This window comes from Channa argus, chromosome 23 (genome assembly GCF_033026475.1).
Source record: "Channa argus isolate prfri chromosome 23, Channa argus male v1.0, whole genome shotgun sequence".
NCBI classification, from domain to species: domain Eukaryota; kingdom Metazoa; phylum Chordata; class Actinopteri; order Anabantiformes; family Channidae; genus Channa; species Channa argus.
The window spans coordinates 4,737,237-4,764,943 of record NC_090219.1 but is presented as its reverse complement, the minus strand read 5'-3'; the positions used below and the strand labels follow the sequence as shown (position 1 = coordinate 4,764,943).

At 40.2% G+C, this 27,707-nt stretch overlaps 1 protein-coding gene across 15 annotated transcripts in view; it reads right to left on the bottom strand.

The window, feature by feature from the left end:
- The window catches only part of mbnl2 (muscleblind-like splicing regulator 2), a 51,707-nt gene extending 40,713 nt beyond the window's left edge, over positions 1-10,994 (bottom strand). For 5 of the 15 annotated variants that reach the window (XM_067492765.1, XM_067492767.1, XM_067492772.1 and 2 more), the window contains exons 1-2: positions 10,751-10,991; positions 1,213-2,092 (exon numbers count right to left, since the gene is read on the bottom strand). In XM_067492765.1, coding sequence (XP_067348866.1) covers positions 1,213-1,386 — 174 coding nt within the window. In that variant the 5' untranslated portion in view covers positions 1,387-2,092; positions 10,751-10,991. Of the gene's footprint in view, positions 1-1,212; positions 2,093-7,688; positions 7,984-10,750 lie in introns of those variants that run through there. The other 10 variants (XM_067492770.1, XM_067492768.1, XM_067492774.1 and 7 more) reach the window with 4 other exon arrangements.
- Between the last annotated feature and the right edge of the window lie 16,713 nt (positions 10,995-27,707).

Sequence of the window (27,707 nt, the reverse complement as noted above, 5' to 3'; positions counted from 1 at the left end):
GCAAATCACCACTTTTACAATATGGCCAAATGTGTCATCACAAAGAACGGTTTTTTTCATCATGGGAAAATGGTTTTTGTCATTGACCTTGTAAAAACCTTGAAAAAAACTTAATAAACACTTCCCCACATGCTGCACTGGTGTACATGTGATATGTGGTTACAGTGCATACTTAAAAAAGACAAAGTCCTTATAGTTCCAGTGTCCTGCTCTAGTTTCTTTGGCTATTCATCATTGTCACTGCTGTTTCTTTTGTTTTTTTGTAATCGGTCTAAAATAATAGGCTGCTCTTAGATGCAGTCATCTTATTTGCAGCATATACTGTAGAGGATTGTTTAAAGCGATCTTGTTATAATTGGCGAGTCTTTCAAAATCTTAAGCTAATTTAAGATATTTTACCACTATGAAAAAGTAAAAACTGTTCAATAATAAGTACGTATTGAATACAACAAGAATACCACTGACATATCTTCTGTTAACATGGACCAATTGAAGAAATACATTCTTCAAACTGGGCTGTAAGGCTTCTTATCAAATCAAGTCAATAACATTTGGATCCATCTAAAAAGTGAGATTCAAAGAGTGACCACATTTTAAAGGTACCTATAACTCTTCTTAGATCACTGATAATTAAAAAATAATAACTTCTAACATTTTTTTGTCATTTGTTGGGTGTGTGTGTTCCAGCTGACATACACACAGGAATAGAAACTTGCTGATCCGATGCATGACAAGTACAGATGATGGACAAGGCATAGTAATGTTAGAATAACTTAACATATGAAAACCAAACACACACATATACACACACACACACACACAATTATGGTAACAGTAAACGTGACAACATACCTCTCTGGCCTTTAGCTTTGTAGGTCAGCAGGCCTGACATGCATGCAAATTTGAGCAGACAACCTACACCCACACTACTAACATAAAAGATGCAATATTTTATGTCAGATTCCGTACTAGTAATACAGAAATGTAATGCAAATACTGATGTTTAAATGCATTTGTTTAAAAAGAACCAGTAGGAGCCAGTAGGAGCATGGAAAAATAATGCTGCGCTACTTGTATGATTGGAATTTATTAAAAAAGTCTAAATTAGGTGTATATTTTGTAATTAATCTCTATTTAATCTTGAATTGAGGACAGACCACAATAATAACATGCTAATGGAACAAAGCACTAATTTAAAAAAAATATCCTTACCTTTAACGAGTCAAAACAGGCAATCACCCTCCCATTTTCCACCTGGCAGCTTTTGGGTGGGTGGGCAAATTTGCATTCCTCATCACTGCGTGAACAAGTTCCTCTCTGAAATTGTCGGCACACTTCCAGGGTCAGCCATTTTGTGTCCCGTATCGAGGCAATGTTTAGAGCCATGTCAGCAGCACTGGCTGTGGAGTTGGGTTGGTGTAGAGCCACTAAGTTGAAGGAGGAAGCTATCCTCTGAGGAGCTGTTTCAGAGTCTACCAGTACAAACTGAGCACAACTAAAGCTGAACTAAAGCTAATGGAACATATAGCTCAAAATGATATGCTTCAGTCAGTGGGTCAGGTTTGTCCTTGTGGACACACAAGCGGAGGTAATGAACTGGCAAAGCCTCTGTGACCAGATCATGGGACTGGAGTGCTGTCAAAATGTCTTTTAATAAAGCAGATACTTGTTCATCAATACATTTCAGGTGCAAACCTCTGATAAGGCAGAGGGGGCATGCTCAAAAACAAAGTCTACTGGTTTTACCAATGTCTCCAAAATGACCTTTGTATGAATGATGATATCTGTGCAACAGTGGATTTTGGGGAGCAACACTGGTGTGACAGCACAGTTTAGGACAACACGTTCTATTGTTTAAGTCTTCAGTGACTCCTTCTTGAGCTTTGTCACCTTGGCCAGCAGTGCTGTGGGTCCACGTCTTTAACCAGAATTTCTTCAAACTTCGCAAAGATAAAGACAAACCAATGGGCAAAAGGGTGTTTTCTGAGCTATATCCTGTCACGACTGCAGAGGAAAAATTGGGATACTTTCAGGAATACCCAGGGATCTTCAAGTAGGGGCGTTGTCTCACAAGGCACTTTCTGTCCGTGATCTGAAATGGAGATGATAAAAAAAAGAGAGACATGAAACAGAGTGAGGCTGCATTCAAAGTGAGAAACTGGCTTGGTAAATATAGCAATTTACCAAACTTCAGCAGGTGTTAACACAGTTTGCATGCCAATTTAAATTTGATTGTATACTGCCCTCGAGGAGTGCTTGGCTAGAAGGACACAGGGCTGACTAACCAGAGAAATGGCAGTTCTGAGGTTTTTCAGAAGCCACTTGAGTTTAAGTTTAGCAATCACTACTGTGTGACAATATACAGGGTGACTACAAGCCCTCTGGCTCTCTAACATATTGCATACAAAGCAGTGGATGGCAAAAGCCTCTGTGCCATGAGACAGTGGACAAGAGCATCAAGTCAGATCAGAGATCAAAAAAGCCCCAGGGTCCAGCCCACCTTGTAGAGCCATGCACAGCGGGCTGGTGCAGCCAATAGAAAACCGCGCAACACAGCACTATTCCAGGCAGCCATCCAAAAGCCAGAGAGAGACCGAGACAGATGCATATGCCAGTGCCAGACATGATTATGACGCTGCCCTGTGTCCTGCAATATTCACTGGTGTCCCACTGTCCAAATTAGATACCGGCTCATTGGCAGCAGGCTGTCAATTTACATCAATGGGCAGAATGTGTGTATGTGCGCTTAGTATGTTCTGTAAAAGCACTGGTCTCTGTGTCAGGTTGTTGTCTAGTAAAAAAGGGGGAGACAACTGGTGGAGCAACAATCTGAGGATGTGACCTTTAGCTTAATCGTACAAAATCCAATACTAAGCTACTGCAAAGGAGCTCTTTTCTTGCACATCTGGAATTGTTTTTTCTGGTAAATGGGGGAGGGAAAAGGGGTTTAAGGACACCAAACTGAGGGAGGAAAAAGAGAACAGTTGTAATTTACTCATTGCTGCTGTGTTTTAAACATATACATCTATGAAAAACAAGCTACACCAGGAGTAAACACTAAAAAAAAGGTTACATGTGAGAACCATATATTGAACAACATCTAAAGGCATTTGACACGCTCCACTTGGTGTTAACGGAGGCAAGTTGAGACTTGTGCTTGAAACACCTATGATCCTGTGAAGGGAAGATCAAATCCCATTACAGATTCCTTTTAAAACTAGAAAACCTTGGAAACTTGACACAGGTGTAATGTTGTTCAGGCTAAGGGCATTATTTTTGTCCTGCTATCCTGTCAAGCTAAATATCATCCTTCCTTATGGTCTGTTAGTTTAACTTGGACTGTTTAATTAAAGCCCAATGAATTTTGTTTGTAGTTTAATTCTAAGCACTTTATAGGTAAAGGAACAATTTGAGAAACAGGATAAGGATTAAAGCATGTACTCAAAATGATAAATGCCCACATTCCTTCAAATTGTTTTTTTTTGTGTGTGTTGAGGTAAACTTTCCTTAAATAACGGGTAACAAAAAAATGCTTCTCCTTGAAATTACCTAGCAACACTATACTGTCCCAAGCCTATTAATCAAGGCCATTGTCTAGCTAATCATATTGTCCCACATTAGTGCTGATGATGTGAAACGAGATGAGAAGCTTCCTAGCCTGATCATACTGATGCCTGCGCCACTTTCTGAGGCAGGATTTAATTTCACACCATCTCCCTAGGGAGAAAGTCAATTGGTGCAGAAGAGACAGTCAGGTAAGAATCATGACAAATCTGACCTTTAACAATTAATCCCTTCTTATTTTTAGAAGCCATAAGAAGTCTGTGATCAAGCTAACCTACATTGTCAGAATGTGTGAAGGGCCGATGGCTCCAAAGTGATGTAGTCAGTTGTGCAAAAATAGTTTGGGAACACAGCCATTGGTCTTTTTTTTTAAGTCATTTTACAAATTTACAGAAATTTGTAAATAAAGTAAAGAATGTAAAGAAATTTACAGTATTGAAAGCTTTGATCATTTTAAGTAGCCTGCCAGTGTAGATAAGTGTTAGTTGAGGTCGTCTAAAAACCTCATAGAGTGACTCAACAGGCAACATCCCAACAATGTTTGTTATGGAAGATATTCAAAGCAAATATTGAAGGCTAAAGATCAGATGGACCCTCATGTGGGTGATGATATGATAAAAATCATGTAGGAACATGACCGCATGTCTGTTTGCAAACTGTATAGATGACTATACATATACCATATGCTGCTAGACAAATCTGACAGAAATACATTAGAAGTTTCAGGTAAGAAACAAAAGTGGGCCATGGCAGTAGATTCAAAAGCTAAATGGTTTATAAACAAATACAAATAGAAATAAAGTTACAGCCTGATCACTTAAAGTTTGTTGCATGTTTGTTGTTTATCAAACTCATTAAATACATACATTACGTGCATTTGTCAAACAACTGTAAGATGTTAGCTCCTTAGCAAAGACAACTGAGCCCATTTACAATTTAGAAGCATGCCCCAACCCCTGCTGGAAGACAAACTGCCATCCTGGGGAGAAAAGTGTTACCTCTGTTACCTCTAATATAATTTTATCCCAACAGCATGATACACTCAAACACACAGTGGAAGAAATTTGCTCTGCAATTATGACTGCTTTGCAAAACTCCAACTGAGGTTAGAGGCAGTGCATAGTTTCTGCGTGTCCTTAGATGGCATAGCTGGAGTTAGGCTAGCTTAGCTTCTGCTGGTGCAGTACAACTACATGCAACCTGGCTTAATTTACAGTAAGCTTTGCAGTTGTGCTTCGAGTACAATGCTACTGATATAAAAGGACAGATAGACAGATGGTAGGCAGGTAGGAAGGGACCAAACATGCCCAATATTTGACCTGAGAGATTAGCTGTCCCGCACGCCCTCATCACTAAACCAAAATCTATTTCTGCAGTTTTGAGTCCTTCATGAGAAAAAATGTGACGATTAGCTAAACAAAATACAGCCTGAGTGAAGGACTACAAATATAGTACTGTGGTGTCCTGAGCGTGTCCTGAGGTGTCCTGAGCATGTGGATATTTCACAACTAAATCTTCAATCATCATATTATCTTTTTTGCTTATGGTTAGATCAAAAAAGGACTGCATTTTAAATAAAGCCTGAAGAGCCAAATCCAGCACATAAGTGTATATCTCATTTAACTTTAATTCCCACATTCCTGCAAGAAACCTTTGTCCCTTCTATGTCTTTAGTACAAACAATGGACATACAGGATGACCAGATAAAGAAGGGATGTGAAAAAAAGCACCACAGAGCTAGACTTTAGGAAATAATGACACTTATTAAGGCCAGCTGGCAGGGGCATTATCATGGTCAGTCTCCTTAACTAAATGAGAGTCAGCAGGACTGGAGGCGTCTCGAGTGAAAGTCATTGGCTTGACCTCTGAATACCACGTATGTAACCCATTAGTCTGGTATCTGTGCAGTCTGGCTGTGCAGTGCAGTTTATCTCAGCTGCTTGTATTTGTTCAGCAGAGATGATAAGCTACCTGGTTTCCACTGGTCATAAGCCCTGTGACAATGTTTATTTTGCTTACTGCATCTGCCAGTTGTTGCTAGCAATATGAAGTAGAAATGCAAATGACTACGACAGAAGAACCCATAACCAGGGTACCTGAGTTGCTGTATTTCCATTTATTACCATTTTATGCAGGCAAACCACAGTCGGATGGTCATTTGCATGGGTAAGAGGAACAAGTGGTCAATGTTTTTCAGGGTTGTGGAGAGAGGGCCTCATTGTAGAGTTGAAATAGGAAAATGTTCAGTTTCCAGTGAGTAATGGAAAATAAGTAAGCCTTATAATGCAGGTTTTATCAAACTATCCTCCATCACAAACCTAACCTGTCTATAGGTGTGACAACAACAGCTTGTTCGCTTGCAAAATGTTGCTTTGCATCTTCCACAGAGCATCAGAGTGGGGCTATACTCTGCTGGTTAATTCGTATTTAATACGATGGACGCTATGATGCATATGCAATTAGCGATAAGGACGGCTGAGTGAGCTTAGCAGAGGCTATACCAGGACTTAGCTAATGTTCAGAGGCAACAGAGGAAGTATATAGTCAGCAGATAGGTGTGCCCCCTATTATAATAGCCTTAAATAAACCTCGGTGACCTGAATGCCCAAGCTCATGACATGAGACTAGACTTTCCTCGCCAGACTGTATCACATTACCATAGGAGGAACTTTTTCTATAATTTGCATATTTTTATGAACGCTTGACAGGAAACAGGGAGTTTCAGTATCTTTGATTGATATTAACCCCTGTACAGAATAAACGCACTTGTTTTCCTATGCAAGTGCTCTTGTCTACTGCCTGCTAAGCTACAAAACTCAGACGAGTCATGAGCTAATTACAGTACAGTTTTCAGAGGTGAATAGTGGTGTTCAGATAAACACAATGATTAACCCAAGCTTGCTGAATGTCTGAGGAGAACATTTTAGAAGAACTGTCCCTACTGTAACTGTTATGATATGTATGTTCCGCTGACACTTTAGAATGTATATCCTATAATCAGGAATAGAAAATACCAGATGCTAGATTAGATTAAAAGTGATGTGAATTTAGACATTAAGTATAACATTTTAATTGAATGGAATGAATAAAATCTTAAGCCTTCAAATAAAAGCACTTGAGAACACAAGAGCTGAATGATTCAGCAAACTCACCCTCATGCTACAGAGCAAACCCAGACATCTTCTTTAATACAGAAGATGACTGAAAAACCTATCAACCACTAAATCCTTTTAATACCATCTTGAGGTACAATTTGCATTAGAGTCAATTTCAGAGAAGGGGGATTTTTGGTTGTCAGGGCTTTGCAGTAAGGTTTCTGGCGCATGTCAAAGACTTGTTCTATTCTTTCCTTAACAGGAAGGGCTGAACTGATGTTCCTTTTTAGAAAACACCCACTTCCCCTTGATCCACAGCCAGACGTGTGACACCATACTGGCCGTTTCCATCCAGGCAATGGTGTCTACTGCATGACTATGCCAGGCTCAGAGTCTAGCACAAAGCTAAATCTAGTCAGACAGCGGAAAGCTAAGGAAACCATAACAATGCACGATCTAACTCAAAAGGTTAATTATGATGTGGTCCTAACAGAACTGTGCAGTTCTAGCTTATTCAGGCCATCAGCTGTGTGTGTCGGGAAACCTGACAAACACCATGCCATGCTCAGCCCTTGTTATATACGAATATTTGCACACCAAATGTTACAAGGAAAAAGTTTGTGACAACAACACAAAGAAGGCAGTGACAGGGCAGATGCCACAGAAGTTTTTCTTCAGAGAGGGAAAAACTTTGTCCATGTGACAAAAAGAGCTTATTAGATCAACTGCTGTGTTAATGCCTGTACCCTAGAAGCTGACAGAGAAAGTCCATTACAGTGTGGGAGTCTGCACCATGGAGTGTGTGGATGCAAGCCCTCCACAACTCCTGCGTATTTATCCCACTCTAACTATATGTTCTTCCTTTCCTTCCTTCGTTTTTAGCCAGACACTTGCCCTCGCACTGATAAAATATTCACTCATCTCCCTCCCCTCCCTGACTGGTATGCAGCACACTGCAGTAAATCTACAAAAAAAAAAGTTTTTTTTAAATGAAAAGACAAAACAGCCAATATGACGGTTCTTTCCCACCTCATTTCAAAGAGTCCTGTAGCTCTGCGTTATGCATGTCTGTCTGCTGATTCGAACGGAGGAGGCACCCGGTGCTACTGTAACGCTGAGCTACAGCACAGCTCTCCCTTCAGCCTCAGCGACTGGAGTTAATGACCATGTGAACTGTTGTCATTCCTCACGAGCTGCCGAGTGCTGCAGCCAGAGGTCCGTGCCTAGACAGGGATTTTCTTTCTATGTTTCTCTCTCTCTCTCTCTTTCAGCCACGGAGCAAGCAAGCGCGGCAGGCAGGAAGCAGAAGAGTGTCTACTCCAACTATCTGGCTGAAACATTTCCAGCCAGCCCTCCCCACACACATCTAAAACCAGCCCCTTCCTGCCCACCAGCCTGTAGCCCTGCCCCTTAACAACTTCAGCCAATAGAAAGACAGCTATTCTGTATCAAAGCTCTCTATTGGAACAGTGTGGACTAAATGATGGGGCGAAAACTGCGCTTACAGTGACATTCTCTGAATACTGATCTTAAAGGGTATTTCCCCAATTTCATGCCCCATTAAACTAGCTTCTACTATATTTTTTGGACCATCCTCTTCCTGGTCATCTTGATTATATTTACATTCAACTGAAAACCTAATTAAATGGTTACTAAAAGGAAACAAGCTCAAAAAAATTAAGTTTACATATATTTGTTAACAATAAAGGAATAATCAAAGAGCTGCAGTCACAGATCAGCCCTGTCCTTGTCTATGTTTTTTATCCCATTGAGCCCCATCCCCCAGAAAACAAGAGCACTGCACCTCCATTCTCCTCTACCTCACCTCAGCATCCATCCACTAAACTCATCTCATCCACCATCCAGACATCCCAATCGTCCCTTCTCTACCATTTATTTTCTTCCCACAATTTCTTAATATCCCTCATGTTTTATCTGTATTGCTGTGAGCGATCATTAAAGATCTATTTCAATCTATGTCATTCCTTAGTTTACTGAAGTGAAAAACTGCACAGTAGTGAACATTTCAGTTATTGCACCAGAATCAGTAAAAAGACTAGCTGTGTCTGGGATTTCGAAGTCTTGGTCCTCCCCCACCCATTCCCTCTCCTCTCCACTCAGCTGATGACATGCCGTTTGGATCATATGAGCCGTGAAACTGGAGCGTCACAGAACTGATGAGTCAGAGATCCAGCTTCATGACTTTTCGATCCAGATTCAATAGAACAGCTGTACTGTCTGTCTCTCTATGTCTGTGGCTATCTCTCTTTATCGCTCTCTCTCTCTCTATCTCTCTCTCTTGTTGCCTCTATCTCATACAAAGGCTGTGAATGATTCTGCAGCCTGGTTGTTTCGTTGACATCAATGAGGCTAAACATGCTTTACAGTTCCATGACAAACACACCTATTTACTGTTTATTTATGCTTTGGTAATCTGATGATTCACAGGCAAAAGATTTTCCAAATGTTGTGGATCATCTTTCCTGTATTAAAACTGCCAACCTCATCAAATGACAATGTCGTCATCTTAGGCATCCGGTCACTTGTAAAGAAATGACACAGACAGCCATAGACAACATGACAGCCATTACATTAAGCATGATCAAGCAGGTTGGCGACACTGGCCTTTGTCAAAAGCAAATGTGTCAGTATTACAGGTTGGCCTGCTTCATTACTGTGAAGGGGTGAAGCGTATTATTCTCTTTTACCTTTAACCAACTTCTCAATAACAACATTACAAATTAACTGTCAATAAGTTTATGACAGCCTGCTTGTAGCTAATTTCCACCAGTGGACCACAGATAGCCTACCTCCTAAATACATTTGTTGACAGGAAAACAAACAAAAGCCTGGCAGACAAACAAGCTGAGCGACTTCCTTCCCACATGATATCCCCTCCCCTCCTATTATCCCTGTCTTGTATGACCCCGGACAGCTTGGCTCACTCACACACAACCAGGTTTAGTATTCTGCGGCCTGGCTTCACCTTTAAACATAAAGGGAGAAACTTGAAAAAATTTACATTAGATTGTAACATTACAGCCTGCAGTGAAGATTATTGTATTAAAGCTATGTTTGCTCCCCAGCACAGACTGTTTTGTCTATTCTGTGTTATTTAGACAGGATAGTTTAACATATCCAAGGAAAAAAGGATTCAGAAATGGGGCACTGAAGACAGATCAATGAAAAGGCAGCTGTCTTTTTCTATTATTAGCAGTAATCAAATATGAAGCGGCACAGGGTTGTGTTTCCTTCCGCTTGAAACCTATTCTGGTAAGCCTCTCACACACTATGTCCACACGATGACTGAGAATAAACAAACAGCTCATCAATTAGTACATAGACAACCATTAACCAGTGTGTTGTGCAGCAAGTCCAAGGTTGTGCACTGAGATTGTTTGCAAAAAGATAAAATAAAGGCCATGCAGTTAATCACATTCTATTTACTGTAGAATAATCTGATGCTAAATTATAAAAATCTCTCCAACTCATACAAATCTATTTATAATAGTGACAGAGTGCTGTGGATTTTTTTTAAGCAAATGAATCTAACAATCCATTAATCAAAGTGTTATTACAGTTTGTGTCGAAGGACAATGTAAAAACCTAAGTTAAGTCTTAGTCTAACGTATTGTCAAAGAGAAACCTATTTATTCTGAGACTCAATGAGATCGCGATTGTGACTTTAATCTAAAGGGTTGGGGAACAGTTACTTTAGCGTTATCCAAAAAATTTCGTCATTGCCCACTTCGCTAATAGCAAACATCATGTCAAACAAATAATTTCAGTGAACTGTGCAGGAGAGACACACAGGCACCGCGACATCGTAATGCATCACGTTACTGATCGTATCTGTTTTAAGAAGCTGCTTTTACTTGTTTTCATTAGCTCAGTGTGCAGTGATTAGGAGCTAGCATAGCACACCACCAATCAGCGAATAATATTTGAGAGAGTGAAATAGCAAGGTTTAGTATATTTTAGCCTCCTCTCCTTTCTAAAGAGCTGCTTTGTTTCCTTACGCCGTAACAAGTGTTTAAAAAAATGCCGAAGTCAAAGGGTGCTAGCTGCTAAGCTAACTACCTGCAGCTTACCTGATGACGAACCTGTCACATCCAGCTGCACTTCAGCCGCCACACCGCTTCTCGAGAGCGCTGTTTCGTATAGAGTGGGACCCACGGTTCGGAGCAGGACGGCAAAAAATTGGGACTAGGACTACTCACTATTTCTTTCCAGGAGCAGGGTTCCGCTTTCGAAAAATATTTAAGGTATAGCTGAAGTAAGGTTAGACTATCTACACGCTTGTTGGCTAACTACTTCTAAGCTGGGGTAGGAAGCAACAAGCGATTTTGACAGTTCGAGGAAATGTTGAGTGAGGGGGTAGTACTAAGGTATAAACATTAATAGCGTCTTTATTATTAACATTTTAAGCTAATATGAGATGAAAGTAAGCGATAAATGGTTTGGAAATAATGATTTGATGGCACACGTCGTTCAGTTTTAAAACAACAATATACTTGTATTTGATAAACAACACATATCTCACCCTAAAGTTATTGTGGTACAGTCCAGAGAAATTAACAGTACAGGGAGGGGGTTGCTTGTTACCTAGGAAACTACAGTGAATCTCCCTGGGGGAAAGATGTGTCCACTGATATATGAAGTGTCTGCCTCGCTGTCTGTTTGTCTGTCAAAGTAGTCTCACATCGACAAGATGAAAACATTAATGATATTGGACAAAACCTACTGCAGTCTATTTTGTAAGATACTTTATTAACAACTCTAAAAATTAACACTAATCATATGCAGAAATATTGAAAATGTATGTATGTATTTTTATTAGTTTAATCTAATGGAATTGATTCAGGATTGATTTTATTGCTTTCCCCATCTAAATCACCTATTATTGGTTACAAATTATCTGTCTTAATTTTTATAATCATCATAATATAGATTGCATGGTAGGGTATTGGCTAATGTATGGACTCTCATAAATCTATCAAAAAAAGTTCCAATTGAGAAAAAATGAGTACAAAGGTATTCCATCTGATATTTCACCCGATCACAGTCTCTAAATTAGCACATCACCACCACTTGATGCTTTGCAGAGCAGCATGCACATCCCCAGCATTTTGCAGCCTAATTGCATACAGCTGGCTGACACAGAGGCCCGTTGTCAGCAAGGAGCACAACGAGTCAACAAGGAACAAGTCACAAATATCCCCGGAATGAGCAGAGAGGCACAAATTTAGCCCCACTGACTGCTGCCCACGCCATGTGCTGCCTATTGAGCGCATGAACAATGAACATAGCCATCACAGGCTGCTCTGTCAGGGCCAAGGCCTGCTTCAGTGGAATGCTACTGGGAATGAAGGCATCGCAGTTTGTTAGCAGGCCTGTGGCAGTTTCAGGGATGGAGATGTTATTAGTCTGCGATGGTTTGATGTTAACTTATCAAGCACAACAGTTTCATAAGGCACATCAATGTATGGGTTCCATTTAATATTGATCATGTTGAAATTCAAAGCTAGAGAATTAACCTGAGGTCAGACTGGTGAAGGAAACTGCTGGCATATGTTACTGTAATTCAATTACCTTGTGTCAGCCTCAGTCATTGCCTAATTCATCATCATGTGACATTTGATACAAACCATAGTGATGACAAGTTTAGATTCACTAAGCACAATCACAGGCAGACCAACTGTCTTAAAGAGATATTACTCTTTATCTTTTCAGTTTTCAACCTTTATCCTTGATTGTTAACACCTAAACATATATACAAAGCTTTACCTATCCCACCTTGGAAATTCCAAACTACATATCAATCCCAGCATATACACAACCCATGAAACTTCCCAGATTAATCCAAAAACTGGCTGATGGACAACTGCATTGAGGAGGTCTGATCTGCATTGCAATACTGAGAATGCAACAGGCCTGTCCCACTTCCGAAAAACAAACAGTTCAGTAAGGATGATATTCACTAATGTTAGCTCTGCCTTCATCATGATCATTCAACCACAACAGCTCACTAAAAACCTGAGCTAGCTAGGCCTGAACATCTTGGACATGGACCTACAGCAAGCTTTCCATAAACCTAGCAAAAAGGAGACATGATCCACTTGAGAAAGATACATAATAAGGACCCGTCCTCCTCCTCCACAAAGTGATGCTGCTCTCCAATCTGTGAGCAACAAAACTTAAACTTAAACTTGAGGCCTTTCCTCTGAATATAGCAAGCTCCAGCATGCCGCAAAACAGTATTTTTTAGATATAAGTGATTATGAAAAAGTGCTCACACAGGTCAAACTCACCCCCCCAACACCAAGGGCCTAATGTATTGATTCAAATGCAGAGGAGGCATTTGTAAAAATGCTGCTGCTGCTGGCATACTTCTCCAAAACCACCCACACGCTTCCAAACAAACACACAAGTACACGACGCACTCACAAAGACATGCTGCTTTAAAAATATAAATTTAACAAGACAGTTTCTTTATTTGACTTATTTGAAATGAGGTTTTGAGGAAGAAAAAATGAAGTAGGCGTAGGGTTGAAACATTTGTGATATTTTTTTTATTCGAGACAAAGTAAGTTAGAAAGAAGATGGAGCTTTGAGTATGATCTGCATATTGGATCTTATTTAAAAAGTTTATATGGAAACAAGCAGCATTGTCTTAAAGGCAAACAAATGGTTTTTAATGTGCATAGTCAGTGCTTTCATAACAAGTCTTAAAATGTGGTGATTTGCATTTAAAATAAATAGAATCGTCTCACCTCTAGGGCAAAGTTGTTTTTTTAACGTGAAAAGGAAACTTTAATATTGATGGAGTGATGTGTATGTGAGATCCTTAAATGCACATTCAAGCACAAAATGCATTTCAAACATACCGGAAACACACGGGCAAAGCAAAAAACAAACAACCAAAGCAGATGTATGTGTATATGTTGTGCTCATTAATGAGCTTCGACCTAACATTCGTTGCAATACGCCAGTCTGTGGAATGGACCTTGGGATCAGCTGAGTGGGCGTCAGGCAGAAAAACAGCCACGTTATCTAAAGAACACCACTGTTTCTTTGAAACACAGAAAGGAGGTATCAGAGTGGGCAACAACATGCCTCCGCAGACAGAAGACAGTAAACAGACACTCAAATTAACAAATGCACAACACATACTCTTGAGCCCCTTTTTTACACACACATTAACACACACTCATACACATATACACACTGTTGGCAAAACTCCCACATCAAGGGCAGTATTGATCTTAGAAATCTCTGTATACTAAATGAGAACACACCTGATTATGAAAGCTTTTAACCAAAATGCTTTATGCAGCGCAGGTTTAATGGAAAGAGCTTACAGCTGACACAAAGCTCACTAGAGAGAGTGTGTAAGCATGTGCATGTGTGTGTGTGTACATGCACTTTCTCTGCAGTTCAGTCAATTTGATTGATTGCAGGGAGATCACCTGGGCATTTTACTCCCACCATGACTTTGATGAGCATTTTACTAATCACAAAGCCTAAGTAATGAAGGACTGAAGATGGTCCCACTGTCATTAAACAAACTGATCCCCAAATGTGTGGGCACTGCAAAATCCTCAGAGAATCCATTTTGAGGCAGATTCATTTGTCCACTGATAGGACACTAGTTATGCATTCTCATGAATCATCCTCTGCAGCCATTTGTTCATCCATTTCTTCAGAATCCATTTTAGCGTAAAGGAACTATAAACCACACTAAACCACATAAGTCTGTTCAAAAGAAACGTCTGTTTCAGTGCTATGGTGCATCTGTTCAATAATTTAGTTGTTGTTCAGATATAACTGCACTGTTTTTAAAGGTAGTGTGCGCTGGGTTTCAGTTGCCTGCTGCAGCCAAAATGCACTGACAGAACAGTGAGAGTGAACCAAAATAAGGAAGTTGCAGTAAAGTTGGGGAGAACTGCAGAATTGGATTTTCTCTGCAAGTTTGTTATTTGACCCAGTGGTATTGTAAAACTTTTTGTTGTTTTGTTTGCTTTTAAGTACAACCCCAATTAAAGAAAAGTTGGGATGATGTGTAAAACGTAAATAAAAACAGAATGCAATGATTTACATTAACAACATATCAGATGTTGAAACTGAGACATTTTCCCATTTCATGGAAAATATTAGCTCCAGAAATTACCTTCTTTGAAAACAGTTCGCTGTACAATCCACAAATTGTTAAAGCTGTATCATGCAAAGAAGAAGCCATATATGAACATGATTCAGAAACGCTGCTGTGTTCTCTGGGCCAAACCTGATTTAAAAAAGGTTTAAGGCAAAGTAGAAAACTGTTCTGTGGTCAGATGAGAGTCTGGGTGCTGAACAGTCCAGACCTTTCACCAACAGAAAACATTTGGCAGATCATATGACAAAAAAATCAGACAACAAAGCCCCAGGACTGTTGCACAGCTAAAATCCTGCATCATACAAGAATAGGACAACATTCCTTTATCAAACTCCAGCAACTGGTCTCACTTCAAAGATGTTTACAGACAGTTGTTAAAAGAGGAGGGGGTGCTACACAATGGTAAACATCGCCCTGTCCCAACTATCTTGAGATGTGTAATGGTAAAATTTCTCAGTTACAACATCTGATATGTTGTTTATGTTCTATTGTGAATAAAATATGGGTTGATGAGATTTGCAAATTATTGCATTCTGTTTTGATTTACTTTTTATGCATCCTCCCTAATTTTTTAAACTTGGGGTTGTATTTGATTTTTTAATTTTGGAATTTTTGTGTCTATTTTTGATCATTTTATGTTATTTTGTGTCACCATCTATATAGTTTCATGTAGTTGTTTATCATTTGTAAGTTGTTAATATGAAGCTGGGAATATGAACAGAAATGTAGTAAGCTTGTTCAGTAATCCCTCCTTGGCTGATATTGTGTGAATTTTATAATCAAATATAGTGCACATGTTAGTTTCTCAGAAATATGTGTTCCAATGTGCAAAAACAGACTCTGTATTTTATGCCTTATACTTTCAATATTGTAGTTTTTAACCTGTTGGATGCAAGTGTGAGAAATTAAATATAATCTTGAGTTCACCATTATTAATAAGTGTTTTGCAATTTTTAGATCTCAATCCATAACACAGTAAATTAAATAATTACTAGTGGTATTTCAGAAAAGAAAACATACTGGCAGTAATTGTGAACGCTGAAAAACTTTGGAAATGTCAGAGAAATGGCATATTACCATGACAACCCAGCTATTGTCTTGTCAAAGTTGCAACACGTACACTGGTTCAGCAGCAATGAAACCAGGCCCTGACTGTTGTTCCTTTTCTGAAATAATCATTGCAATAAATCTTCTATTTTCTATGGGGCCATTAAATTGAATTGACTTGTTCCCTGAAATTGCACAACCAAAAATCAATGTGGCATCATCAGCTTCCTCCACTATAGCCCAAAGTGCTTCCAAATACAGTAGAGGAATTTAGATTATTCATGAGCTACAGGTTCACACAAGGACAGCAGCTCAGCCAGACTCTTTAATGGCTGAACCTCCCTTCATCACAGCCAAGCCTGCCCTGTGATCCTGACAAGGCAGTCACTTAGCCCAAAGGATTGAGACTCCTTTGAAATATTCAATAATGCATTAAGGATCAGAGAGAAGTCAGCTAATTGTGTTCACAGACACACACACACACACTCACACACACACACACACACACAAACACTATCTTTCTGTTTACACACAGTGAAGTTAGAGGTAGTAATTAGCTATTTTGCACTGACAAGCTGTAATGATGGTGGGATTTTTGTGAATGAAAAATAAATAACAAAACGAGTGTTTGAGTTTTCATCCATGCCATGATCCTGTGTTATTCTAAGTTGTTGTCTCGCAGTGTCTTTTTCAAGGCTGATGGCTGTAATACTCAGACTACAAAAGGTTGTGTGTATGTTTTTCCCTCGGTGGAAGAGAAAATAATGACCTATCTCAAGGCAACCCATCAGCTTGAAATATTGATGCTTCTGCTGCAAGGCTGCTGGATGGTGGAGGAGGTAACAAGGACTTCCTCATGGAAGAGCATGTGGCCCCTTCCATTAGCAAAGAGGTGCTGACCTCCCACACTGTTTAACAAACTATGGACGTCCTTGTCTGTAGGTCACTGCATGATTCTGTCTGGTAGCCTGCTTGGATATTCTTTTCGTTTAGGCTGTTGACTTTCAGGGGTCGCCACAGCGAATCATGTGTTTCCATCTAACCCTGTCCTCTGCATCCTTTTCTCTCACACCACCTAACTTCATGTCTTGTCTCCATAAATATCCTCTTTGGTCTTCCTTTAGACCTCCTGCCTGGCAACTCTAACCTCAGCATCCTTCTACTGATATATTCACAGTCTCTCTTCTGAACATGTCCAAACCACGTGCCTCTCTGACTTTAACTCCAAAACATCTAACATGAGCTGTCCCTCTGATGTACTCATACCTGATCCTGTCCATCCTCATCACTTCCAAAAAGAACCTCAACATCTTTGCTACCTCCAGCTCTGCCTCGTGCCTTTTCTTCAGTGCCACTGTCTCTAAGCCGAACAACATCGCTGGTCTCATCACCGTCTTGAACACCTTTCCTTTCATTCTCGCTGATACTCTTTTATCACACAACACACCTGACACTTTTCTCCACCCGTTCCAACCTGCTTGCACTCGCCTGTTCACCTCTTTTCCACACTCTCCGTTGCTCTGAGCCGTTGACCCTAATTAAAGTCCTGGACCTTCTTCACCTCTGCTCCCTGTAACCTCACTATTCCACCTGCGTCCCTCTCATTGACCCAGATGTATTCTGTCTCGCTGCAGCTAACCTTCATTCATCTGTTTTCCAGAGCAGACCTCCACCTCTCTAGATTTTCCTCCACCTGCTCCCTGATCTCGCTACAGATTGCAATGTCATCTGCAAACATAATAGTCCATGGCGATTCCTTTCTAACCTCATCTGTCAGCCTGTCCATCACCAGAGCAAACAAGAAGGGGCTCAGAGCTGATCCTTGATGCAGACCCACCTCCACCTTGAACTCCTCTGTCACACCTACAGCACACCTCACCAAGGTCTTACAGCTCTCATACATGTCCTGCACCACACTAACATACTTCTCTGCCACTACACACTTCCTCATACAATACCACAGCTCCTCTCTCGGCAATGTGTCATACGCTTTCTCTAAATCTACGAAGTCACAATACAACTCCCTATGACCTTTTCTGTGCTTCTCCATCAGCATCCTCAAAGCAAATACTGCATCTGTTGTTCTCTTTCTAGGCATGAAACCATATTGCTGCTCACAAATGCTCACCTCTGCCCTTAGCCCAGCTTCCACTACTCTTCCTACAACTTCACTGTATAGCTCATCAGTTTTATTCCTCTGTAGTTATCACAGCTCTGCACATCTCCCTTGTTCTTAAAAATTGGCACCAGTACACTTCTCCTCCAGTCCTCAGGCATCATCTCACTCTCCAAGATTTTGTTAAACAAACTAGTCAGAAACTCTACTGCCACCTCTCCTAGACACTTCCATACCTCCACAGGTATGTCATCAGGACCAACTGCCTTTCCACACTTCATCCTCTTAAACTTCCTCCTCACTTCACACTTACTAATCTTTGCTACTTCCTGCTCCACACCAGTCACCTCTTCTACTCTGTGTTCCCTTTCATTTTCCTCATTCATCAACTCTTCAAAGTACCTCTTCCATCTTCCCATCACACTCCTGACACCTGTCAATACATTCCCATCCTTATTTTTTATCACCCTAACCTGCTGCACATCCTTTCCATCTATATCTCTCTGCCTCGATAAGCAGTACAAATCCACCTCTCCCTCCTTACTGTCCAACCTAGCATACAAGTCTTCATATGCGCTTTGTTTGGCCTTTGCCACCTCTACCTTCACCTTCCGATGCATCTCCCCCTACTCCTGTCTACTCTTTTCAGTCCTCTCAGTGATGACTTCTTCATAGCTAACCTCTTTCCCTGTACTGTATAGTGTATACAAGGAACTACTATCTGAACTTCCTCTTTCCACCACTAAGTCTCCTTATCCACTTTCCCGATGACACAAAGTATCCTCCAGCCTGTCTCCCTGATCACATTAGTGGTAGCCTGCTTGGATATGGAAGTTAAATGTGACTAAAGTTAATAGTTTTTAACTGTCAATATACAGGCCAAATATGAAGTGAGGTGTTGTTCAAAAGACTGGAAAATTTCATTAGCTGTTATCTGAAATTCAAAATCTGAATATTTCTACTACTACAAATGCTTTATTGCTCACACATGTTGAGAGTTTGTTTGAATCACCTGTCAGGGTTTATCACAGGGTTTGCTCTGATGATGCACTGACATCAGAGCCAATGACATCAGAGGGCAGAAATGAGATGTGCGATACTATTTAATTTCCAGTTTTGTCATATTCTCTGCTTACTGTGAACGTATTCGCTTTTATAAATAAAATGTATTTATAAATGTCTAAATTTATTAATGTACGTTATACTAACTGCCTCATTAGGCAGTAGTGCAGGTGTTGTGTATAATAAATGAATGTAAGCTATGATGAGTGTTAGAGGTGCAGACAGCAACACATTTCCAAAAAATTAGGGAATCAAAAAGTGATTGCCCCACATAAAACCTGCTACCTGATGGTCTGGAGCCCAGGGGCAGACTGCTTTGTCCGGCTGATGATTCAGCTTTAACTATTATGGTGAGAAAGTAGAAAAGCCAGAAGTGACAATTAAATCCTGATTTGTCTAGTTTCACTTCTATGCATGGAACTGTAAACTGCAGTGTGTCTCAGATTCACTGTAAATAACATTTTTTACAAAGCAATTCAGTGATTGAAGTGACACTCCACTCTTATATCCTGAAATTCACATCTTCTCACTCTGTTTTCTTTGCTTCATGCAGCTCAGTGGATCAAACACGCAGTTAAACATTCATTCTCCTGCTAAGGGAATTGCATGCACCATATTTTATCTGTAATTATCGATTTCTAAGTGGCCTTGCAAGCATCATCGGTCAGAAGCTCCTTCAAGTACGCCAATTATTACATTACTGTAACCATGGTGATTTATTTGCTGTGTGATTTGCAGTGGAAATGTATTTATGGATGAGAGTGGGTGGAGATGAGCAAGCATGTTTGTGTGTGAGTGGTGTGCCAGGGGCTAAATCAATTAAATGCCTTGCCAACATAAGTTAAAGTAGTTGAAGTACGGTTAAATATGGCCTGCCTACGCTCAATATTCAATATGCTGCAATTATATGATTGCTATTTTCAGATGTATTTATTGGGAAGTAATGCTTCAGTGTGTTCTTTTCGCCAATAAAAGCTGCTCTGTGTATTCAGATATAGACAAGTAGGCAGGTATTAATATGCTCTGACTTTTTAGTCAGATAAAGTATCTGTTTTTATTCAGTTTAATATTCTGCACGGCACAGAAGCTGTCTTCTTCTTTGATGGGATGACTGCTCCATCTAGAGGCAGTGGCTGGTGGAATAGACACCTTGCCAAAGCACACACAACTGCCTTAAACAAATGAGAACAAGCATAAATTCATGTTTTCACAGCTAACAAGTAAAACTTATATTTACTCCAGTAACTTTAGAGATACCAAGTAAGAGTTTTTTCCATTATACTGCCATAAGTCATCCCATCCTTGAAGAAGCTGCTTCACTACCTTTCAACCTTTTGCAGGACCAAAGCAAAAATACCTGACTAGTGAAACCAGCAAGCAGTTTAATCAAAAATTCTATTTTTTCACAGAAAGTACCTTTCTCAATTTTACACTCGAACAAATTAAAAATAACATGCTTTGAAGACTATACACACCATATGTCTCTATAGACATATGGTCTAGAATTTATATTCTATTCATATTACAACTGACAGGATGTTGAGTGGTTCTTTAAATTGAGTGTTATGTGTTGTGCAGACTGTGAATCTCAGGCAATTTTGAGATTTCTGATTTTGGACTATTCACACTTAATCTAAATGGTAAATACCATATAGCATTTTTATCCAAACTGCTTTATGCTGCAATGTTGCTTCTCATTTGCCCATTCACACACACTCACACACTGATGGCCGTGGCTACCATGAAAGGTGCTCAACTGACCCACAGGGAGCAACTTGGGGTTCAGTGTCTTCCCCAAGGACACATTGACAAGTAGCCAGGAGGGAACCACTGACCCTTTGGTCCATGGACATCTGCCTTACCAAGCTACAGCCACACCTAAAGAAAATACATACAGTCCTTTTAGTCAAGAGGCTAAATGGAAGCAACAGAGACCAAGAAATCCAAACTTTTAGTCTCTAGCATGCCCCCAATTCCAACAAGAATGCATTCTTCAATTCCCATAATGCAACTCAGTAGCATAATTTGTAATACTAACAACATCATAAAGGGTAACATTTGAAACAGGAGAACTCCTTCTACAGGAGAAAATATTATTGCTAGCGGAAGCATACTGAACCTCCTGTCCTATTAAGAGGCTTTCCTATAATCTGAATCTTAATTTTAATTGTCTTTTTAAAAACACTCTCCAGCAAACACTCTGTTGTTTAAATGAAGCTGGCAGGTTCACATGCTTTCCATATGTCCAAGCTTAACAAAAAACAGTTTTAATAAATTAGTATTAGTATTTTGATAAACAGAAGTGTAGGACTTCTGTTTATTAAAATACAAAACCCTTAATGGCTGACACATGCCATGTGTGAGTTCTACCATAAACTGCCACCTGAGTGCAGCATAGTGTAGGGAATGATTTCCATCTCCCCCAGTTACATTGGGAAAAAATCTAAAAGTAATATATTGGACTGTACTCTAATATGATATGATTAGTTATTTGAACCATTTTGACAGGTAACACTATGGTGATATTAATAGCTCTATATCAATAACCTATATTTTATAAAAGCCATAGAAACCAATTTCTCTACGTGGGGACATTAATGTGTTTTGATGCTTTAATTCCAATAATTATCATTAAATGTGCACAGGTAAAAACTATTTCCATATTGGGACTACTGCACATGATATGACAAGTTAAAAAACAGTGAAATGGAATAAATATTAGTTTTTAGGTTGCACTTTCCATAAGAGCAAATGAAACAAAGTTTTCTGTCTTATAGCACAGACTTTCTGATGACATCCACTGTCAACAAAATGTAGAATTAATATAAAGGTGTTGTCATTTATAAAAGCATACATGCTCAGCAAATGTGTTTTGACCATTATCTCAAAGAAACCCCCCTGTCTGTTACATTGAACATGCCCGATAACCCATGTGGATGCCCCTTTATGTAGTCTATAGATATTTGTTGGCTGCAGGTGGCAATATTGTTCCGCAATAAGTCCGCACAATATGCTTTGGAACCACCCTTTTTAGAGCTTTTTTTGGTGTGTGTGTGTGTGTGTGTGTGTGTGTGTGTGGGGGGGGGGGGGTTCTTTTCTTTGTTCTTTTGATAAATTGGAAAACCTTTATAAAAGAGACTTTATGGAGGAACATTTAATGAAAGGCTAATAGTGATTATTCCTGAGAAATTGGTCTTGGTGTGTAGACTGGAAATCATGTCAGTGGAATAGCAGTTATTATGTAGGATGTAGGACATTAAAAACACAGCAAAATGTATGATGGTGCATTTCTAAGTCTGAAACTGGGTTTCAAATCAAACTAGCCCCCCCCCCCCCCCCCCCCCCCCCCCCCATTCACAGCAGCTACAGGTGTCAAAACAGACAAAAGCACATGGATATGACATAATGAATGAAGCTGTGTAGAGAAACGTAATGGCAAATATATATCTCACAAACAGGTTTAAGGGCTGACAATGTGGAAATCCTATTTTCTTTCTTCCTTACCTGGACATTTCTGCAGCGGTGTGGGTTTATTAACTGCTGAAGGATACAGACCCAGCACCAGAGATAAGCAGGAAAGAGGATCATGTATGGATTGTGTGGGGAGGACAAATACGTCTCACGCACATCGAGGGGAACGACTCTCCGTAGACTGAAAACCAGGTGGATGGATTGGAGAAGAAAACACAGGATCCTGTCTCTGTATGAGGCATAGTCAAACCAAAATAGAGGTGCTGACAGCTTCCTCCATCCAGACCCGGTGGGAGCGCTTATCCAGTTTTGCGTTGTGAGATAAGAAGCGGATTTATTTATTCAGGTTGATAGCTCTGGCACACTTTGAATTATAAAGGAGTGTGTTTGTGTGTGCTGTGTGTTCATCCACTTTCTGCATGCCTGTCAGGATTAAAGGTCACGGTCTACGGAACGAATATGTGTATATTAGAATCCATAAATGAGAGTTGTGAGTTTCTTAATTTTCCTTATCCCTTTGTCTGCAGCCTTGTTCCTCTTCTATGCACCTGAGAGTTGTGATCAAACGTTGTTCAGCACATTCCCATTAAAGCTTGTGAAAAACAGCAGACAAAAAAAAAGTCTACATCAAACATGAAGGCCAGAATATTTTCATCCATTGTCTACCGAAAAATCCCACATCTAAAGCAGGAATAGGCGGAAGGAGGGCTTTTGTTGTGGTTATCCTCCTGGTGGTTTAAAGGAAGGTGTTGTGTTCTCTATGGGATGGACCTGATGTTATTTCAGTCCAAAAAAGACATCTGGTCTGCAGTAAGTCATATCCGTGTTAACTTCCCTGGTGCAGATGCTTCGCAGCATGGTGATTTATTTGTCTCGTATGGTGGGTGTTTGGGCCGGAGAGGTTCTCCATGGTGCTGTTGGCACAGCTGATGAGAAGCCACGGGAGCACAGGCCTCCAAGAAACACTTTATTTTCATATTGGGAGCTATTGCATTTGGCTCGTGTGACACATCTACATATGGTTAAGAAGGATGAAGTTTTGGATCATAACTTAGGAGAAGGGGAACTGAGACTTTAAGAGAAGGATGCAGTGAATAAATCCCTCCTGAGCTCTTTCTATTTTGGAATCTTTAACTCTGAAAGGTCGTCCAGAGGTAGAACTTGACTGAATCGTGACATCCTAAGTGTCTTTTTGAATCACGTTCTACATTAGGCACAAGTGTATATTAGTGTTCTTGGTCCAGTTTCACGCAAACTGCAAATGCATCAAATGTAACACAAATGCTTTCTGAGTCAGTGAAATAACATTTTTATTTAAGAAAAGTTTAACTCATCACAATATGCTTAATAACTGGCCATTATAATTCAATTAATAACTAATTGAATTATAATGGCCAACTCTACTAGATGGATGGCTGTTACCAACACTTTCTTGATTCATTCTCTGTCATTAGTGAGTTAACTCAACAATCTTGCTGTCCGCCTCAAAAAAAAGAAAAAAAAAGAAGGAAGCTGGGAGCGGAACAAAAGTATGTGTCTGTCAGCTCCATAGGTGGCCACATGAGACCCTCAGAACATGGATGAAAAACAAATCGCAAAATAGCAATAACTGGAAAACAGTTGAGATCAGAGGGAGCCGTACAGCCCCCATCAGGGATGTTTGGGGCTGCAGTATCAGGGAGGGAGACGAGTGTAATGGAGGAGGTGGGGGTGAAGGTGGGGCTCTGTAGGTCATACCACTGCTTTCCTCTGTCGTCCTCTGGGAGGGACCCCAGTGTCTCTTACAACAGGAAAAGACTGAAGGTCAAAGCACAGACCTATGTTCTTCCTGCCTGTGTGACAGACGCCTGTCGCTCTTCCTACTGTCTCTGCCTGAAAACATACATTCACACCTCATCATGGAGAATGAAAGAAGCAAGTAGACAGATGCATTACAAGTTAATTGATATAAAAAGATTAAACTGTACCTTTTTGGATTTTTGATACTTTGACCGAGGTAGAGGTAGTCGTAGCTATAGGGCAAAAGTAAAGGAACATATAAAAAATAAATAGGAAGTATAAAAAATAAATAATGGGCTATTAAACAGCAACTTTCTGTGTTATAAATTTCACTTAAGACCAAGACTTAATTTCCAAATTTTACTTGAAAATGAAATAATAACACAACAGTTTGTAATATTACCATTATGACTTTTGCATCAGTCAATCAGTAACTGTTTCGAGCTACAGATTTGATGGGTTTTTCAAAGATGTCTCTGCATGAGACAGAAACAGAGATGGACAAATGAGTCAATGTTCTACAGGGCTACAGGAACTTATTTGACTGATGACCAGCAGAGGTTGGTTGCAGACACATTTACAGTCCCATAGTCACCCTCACTCCTCAGTCTATTATCTCGCCCCCATAATACCCTCAGCAGTATAACATCATAGACACTTCCTCTCAGTGAAAGACACACATGGATGAGATAAACTGCAAACCCACTCCAAAGCAAAGCCTCTTTTACCTTCTGCAGCCAAACAATTCAAACATCTATTTTAGCAGATAAGGTCTCACAGACAGACAGCCCCACTCCTGAAACCTCAGAGACACACACTCGTCCCTTTGTGCCACGATTAAGAAGACCGCTGGATGCATGTAATCAGCATATTATTGATAGTCTTAATGAGAAAGGGTCTGAGTCACTGAAGCCATTAGGTGGAATAAAAGAGGCTTAATTGTTTTGTGTGTGCGGGTGTGTGTGAGTATGAGTGTGTTTTATAGTGCACACATGTGCCTGGGCTAGGACTGAGCTAATTAAAAGCACTTTGTTCGTTAGCAACTTTTTTCTCTCTTAATTAAGAGGGTTAATTATGAGCCTGGACAGAGGCTGAGTGCATGTTGGTGTGCATGTACACTCTCCAAAGCAGCCCCACATGTATGTAGTCTGTATCAGAGGTGTATGACACAATGAGTATTCATGGCTGGAATTAAGCAGCATTTGATGTTCATTTAAATTCAAAGGAGTGAATATTTTAACTCAGTATCTCTAGTAAATGATAGAGTTGTCTGACTTGAATATTAAAGACTCAGAGTTATAACACACCTCTATCTCCTTGATAATTGTCTCCTATGTGTCTTTGGTTCAAAAAAAAAAGCAAATAAATTCACTTTTCACTCTTTTCTTGCGTCAACGTGAAATCCACTTGTTGTGGTTTCTTGTCAAACCCAACAGGTCTGGTGTTAACACCAGTGTCTGTCATCATGAGTGGACATTTGCAGCATACCAATAGTTTGGAACAGTATTCCCCAGCACGCTACATCTCCAGCAATAATATTGTTATGGCTGCCAGACATGAGAGGACTCCTCCTGACTGCCACTGGACACACACCATTACTTTTGATGGCGTCTGTGTGTGTGTATACATCAGAGTAAAAGCACATTTGTACTCAGCATGATTGTGTGTGTATGTGCGCACACCAGTGCCCTCAGGGGCAAATTGGGGAAAATGGCTGAATCAGGGCTCCCTGCCATTTTGTTTGTCAACTTGGGCCCATGCCACCATAACCGTTAGACATCTGTGGGCAAGCGAACATCTCCAGCTTGGTGATGATGATGATGATCCTCTGTGGCCATAACAAGACATTAACACCTCTTACACTCTGTTGATTCCTCTTCAAGCTGGAGGCAAGTTTTGTATGAAAAAACAAAAAAACATTTGTCTTTACAGGTTGCATTTGCAGGTTTGGATGTACTGTAAGAAGAAAATAAACAAATTCCTCCCTAGTGAAAAGGTTTGCTGCAAAGTTTAGCAACTGTGCAGCAAACCTTTTCAATGCATAAGCAGGGATGAAGGCGTAAAATACTGGCACCCTGCGGAGATGATTCACTTTTTAAACTTACCTGTGGAAACACTGACATGACCCCCTTTTTATTCCTCAATGTGAACAAATAACACATCCTTACTTATGCCATTCACTTTTGTGTTTATGGTGATAAAACACTCTGTACACCTCCCGTCCAAAGACTATTTGCAACTAGCTCATTAACACGGTGGAGCATTAAGCAAGTGACGAACCACACATTTCCCCAGGGGTTGGTGGAGAGCAAAACAGAGCTAAATGGAGAGTGAATAATGGACTTTTATTCATCACATTGCCATAAACACACCACTAATGAATGCTAATGTTGTCTGCTGGATGTGTAAATAGGTAAATGTTTATAATTGTGTTGACCAGTGTGTATGGGATAGGAGGAGGACAGAACTAATACTGCAAAACCATTTGGACAGCACCTAGTGGCCAATAACTTTTTGCTCCTTTCACTCTCTCCCCTTATCTGAAAATCACAATATCCACACATCCTCAGTCATTCTTTTCAGGAAGAGGCTTGCGGGTGTGTGTGTCTATCACTGTGCCGAGCGCGTGTGCTTGTCGCCGACATGCGTCCTGCTGGTGCATCATTAGGTATGGCTTTTTATTAGCCTCTAGTGAGTTGGAGATGGGGGGTGGGTTTCAGCATTGCTCCAGCAGTAAACTAGTGCAGCCGTCAGCCCTGCACACAGGAACAAACACCCCATTAAACCAAGGCCTCCACATATTACTGTAATAAAAGCCCCCGCTCTTGCCTTTATGGGCTTTTTAATTACGTCTATTCGTCTTCCCGGGCTTGTGAGCAACAGTTCATGATGAGCACCATTTCACGAATACTCCACCACTGGCAGAAAGCTGGAGGGGGTGAATTAAAGGGAAGAGGCGAAAATGGCCTTAAGCTAAAATATGACTATTGTTACTCAGATGGTGTGCTACCTTGTGCTGCCAATGGCTCTGTTATTCAAGGTTTTTTCTTTGTTTTTTTTTTTGGTTTTTTAAGAGCTTGCTTTGTTTTACATGTGGATTAGTATAAAGATGGAAACATCTCATGCTGCTGAAGGGAATTCTACAGCAGCTTGGTAATGGTGTGTATTAAATTATCTCCCAGAGATCAGGGCAATGGCTGGACTAGCTGCAGGCTCCCAAAAAATTGACTGTAGAAATCATCTATGAATGTATTCAACAAAAAGGCCAACACTGCAGGTTATTTCATACTTTGTACGCTCTTGTGTTTATACAGTACTTTTATATTCACACTCATATGGGTAGCCACCCCAGCTGGCCTCAGATTTAAAATATTCTAGACACACCTCTTTGCAAATCATATTGACAAAGGCAGTTTTC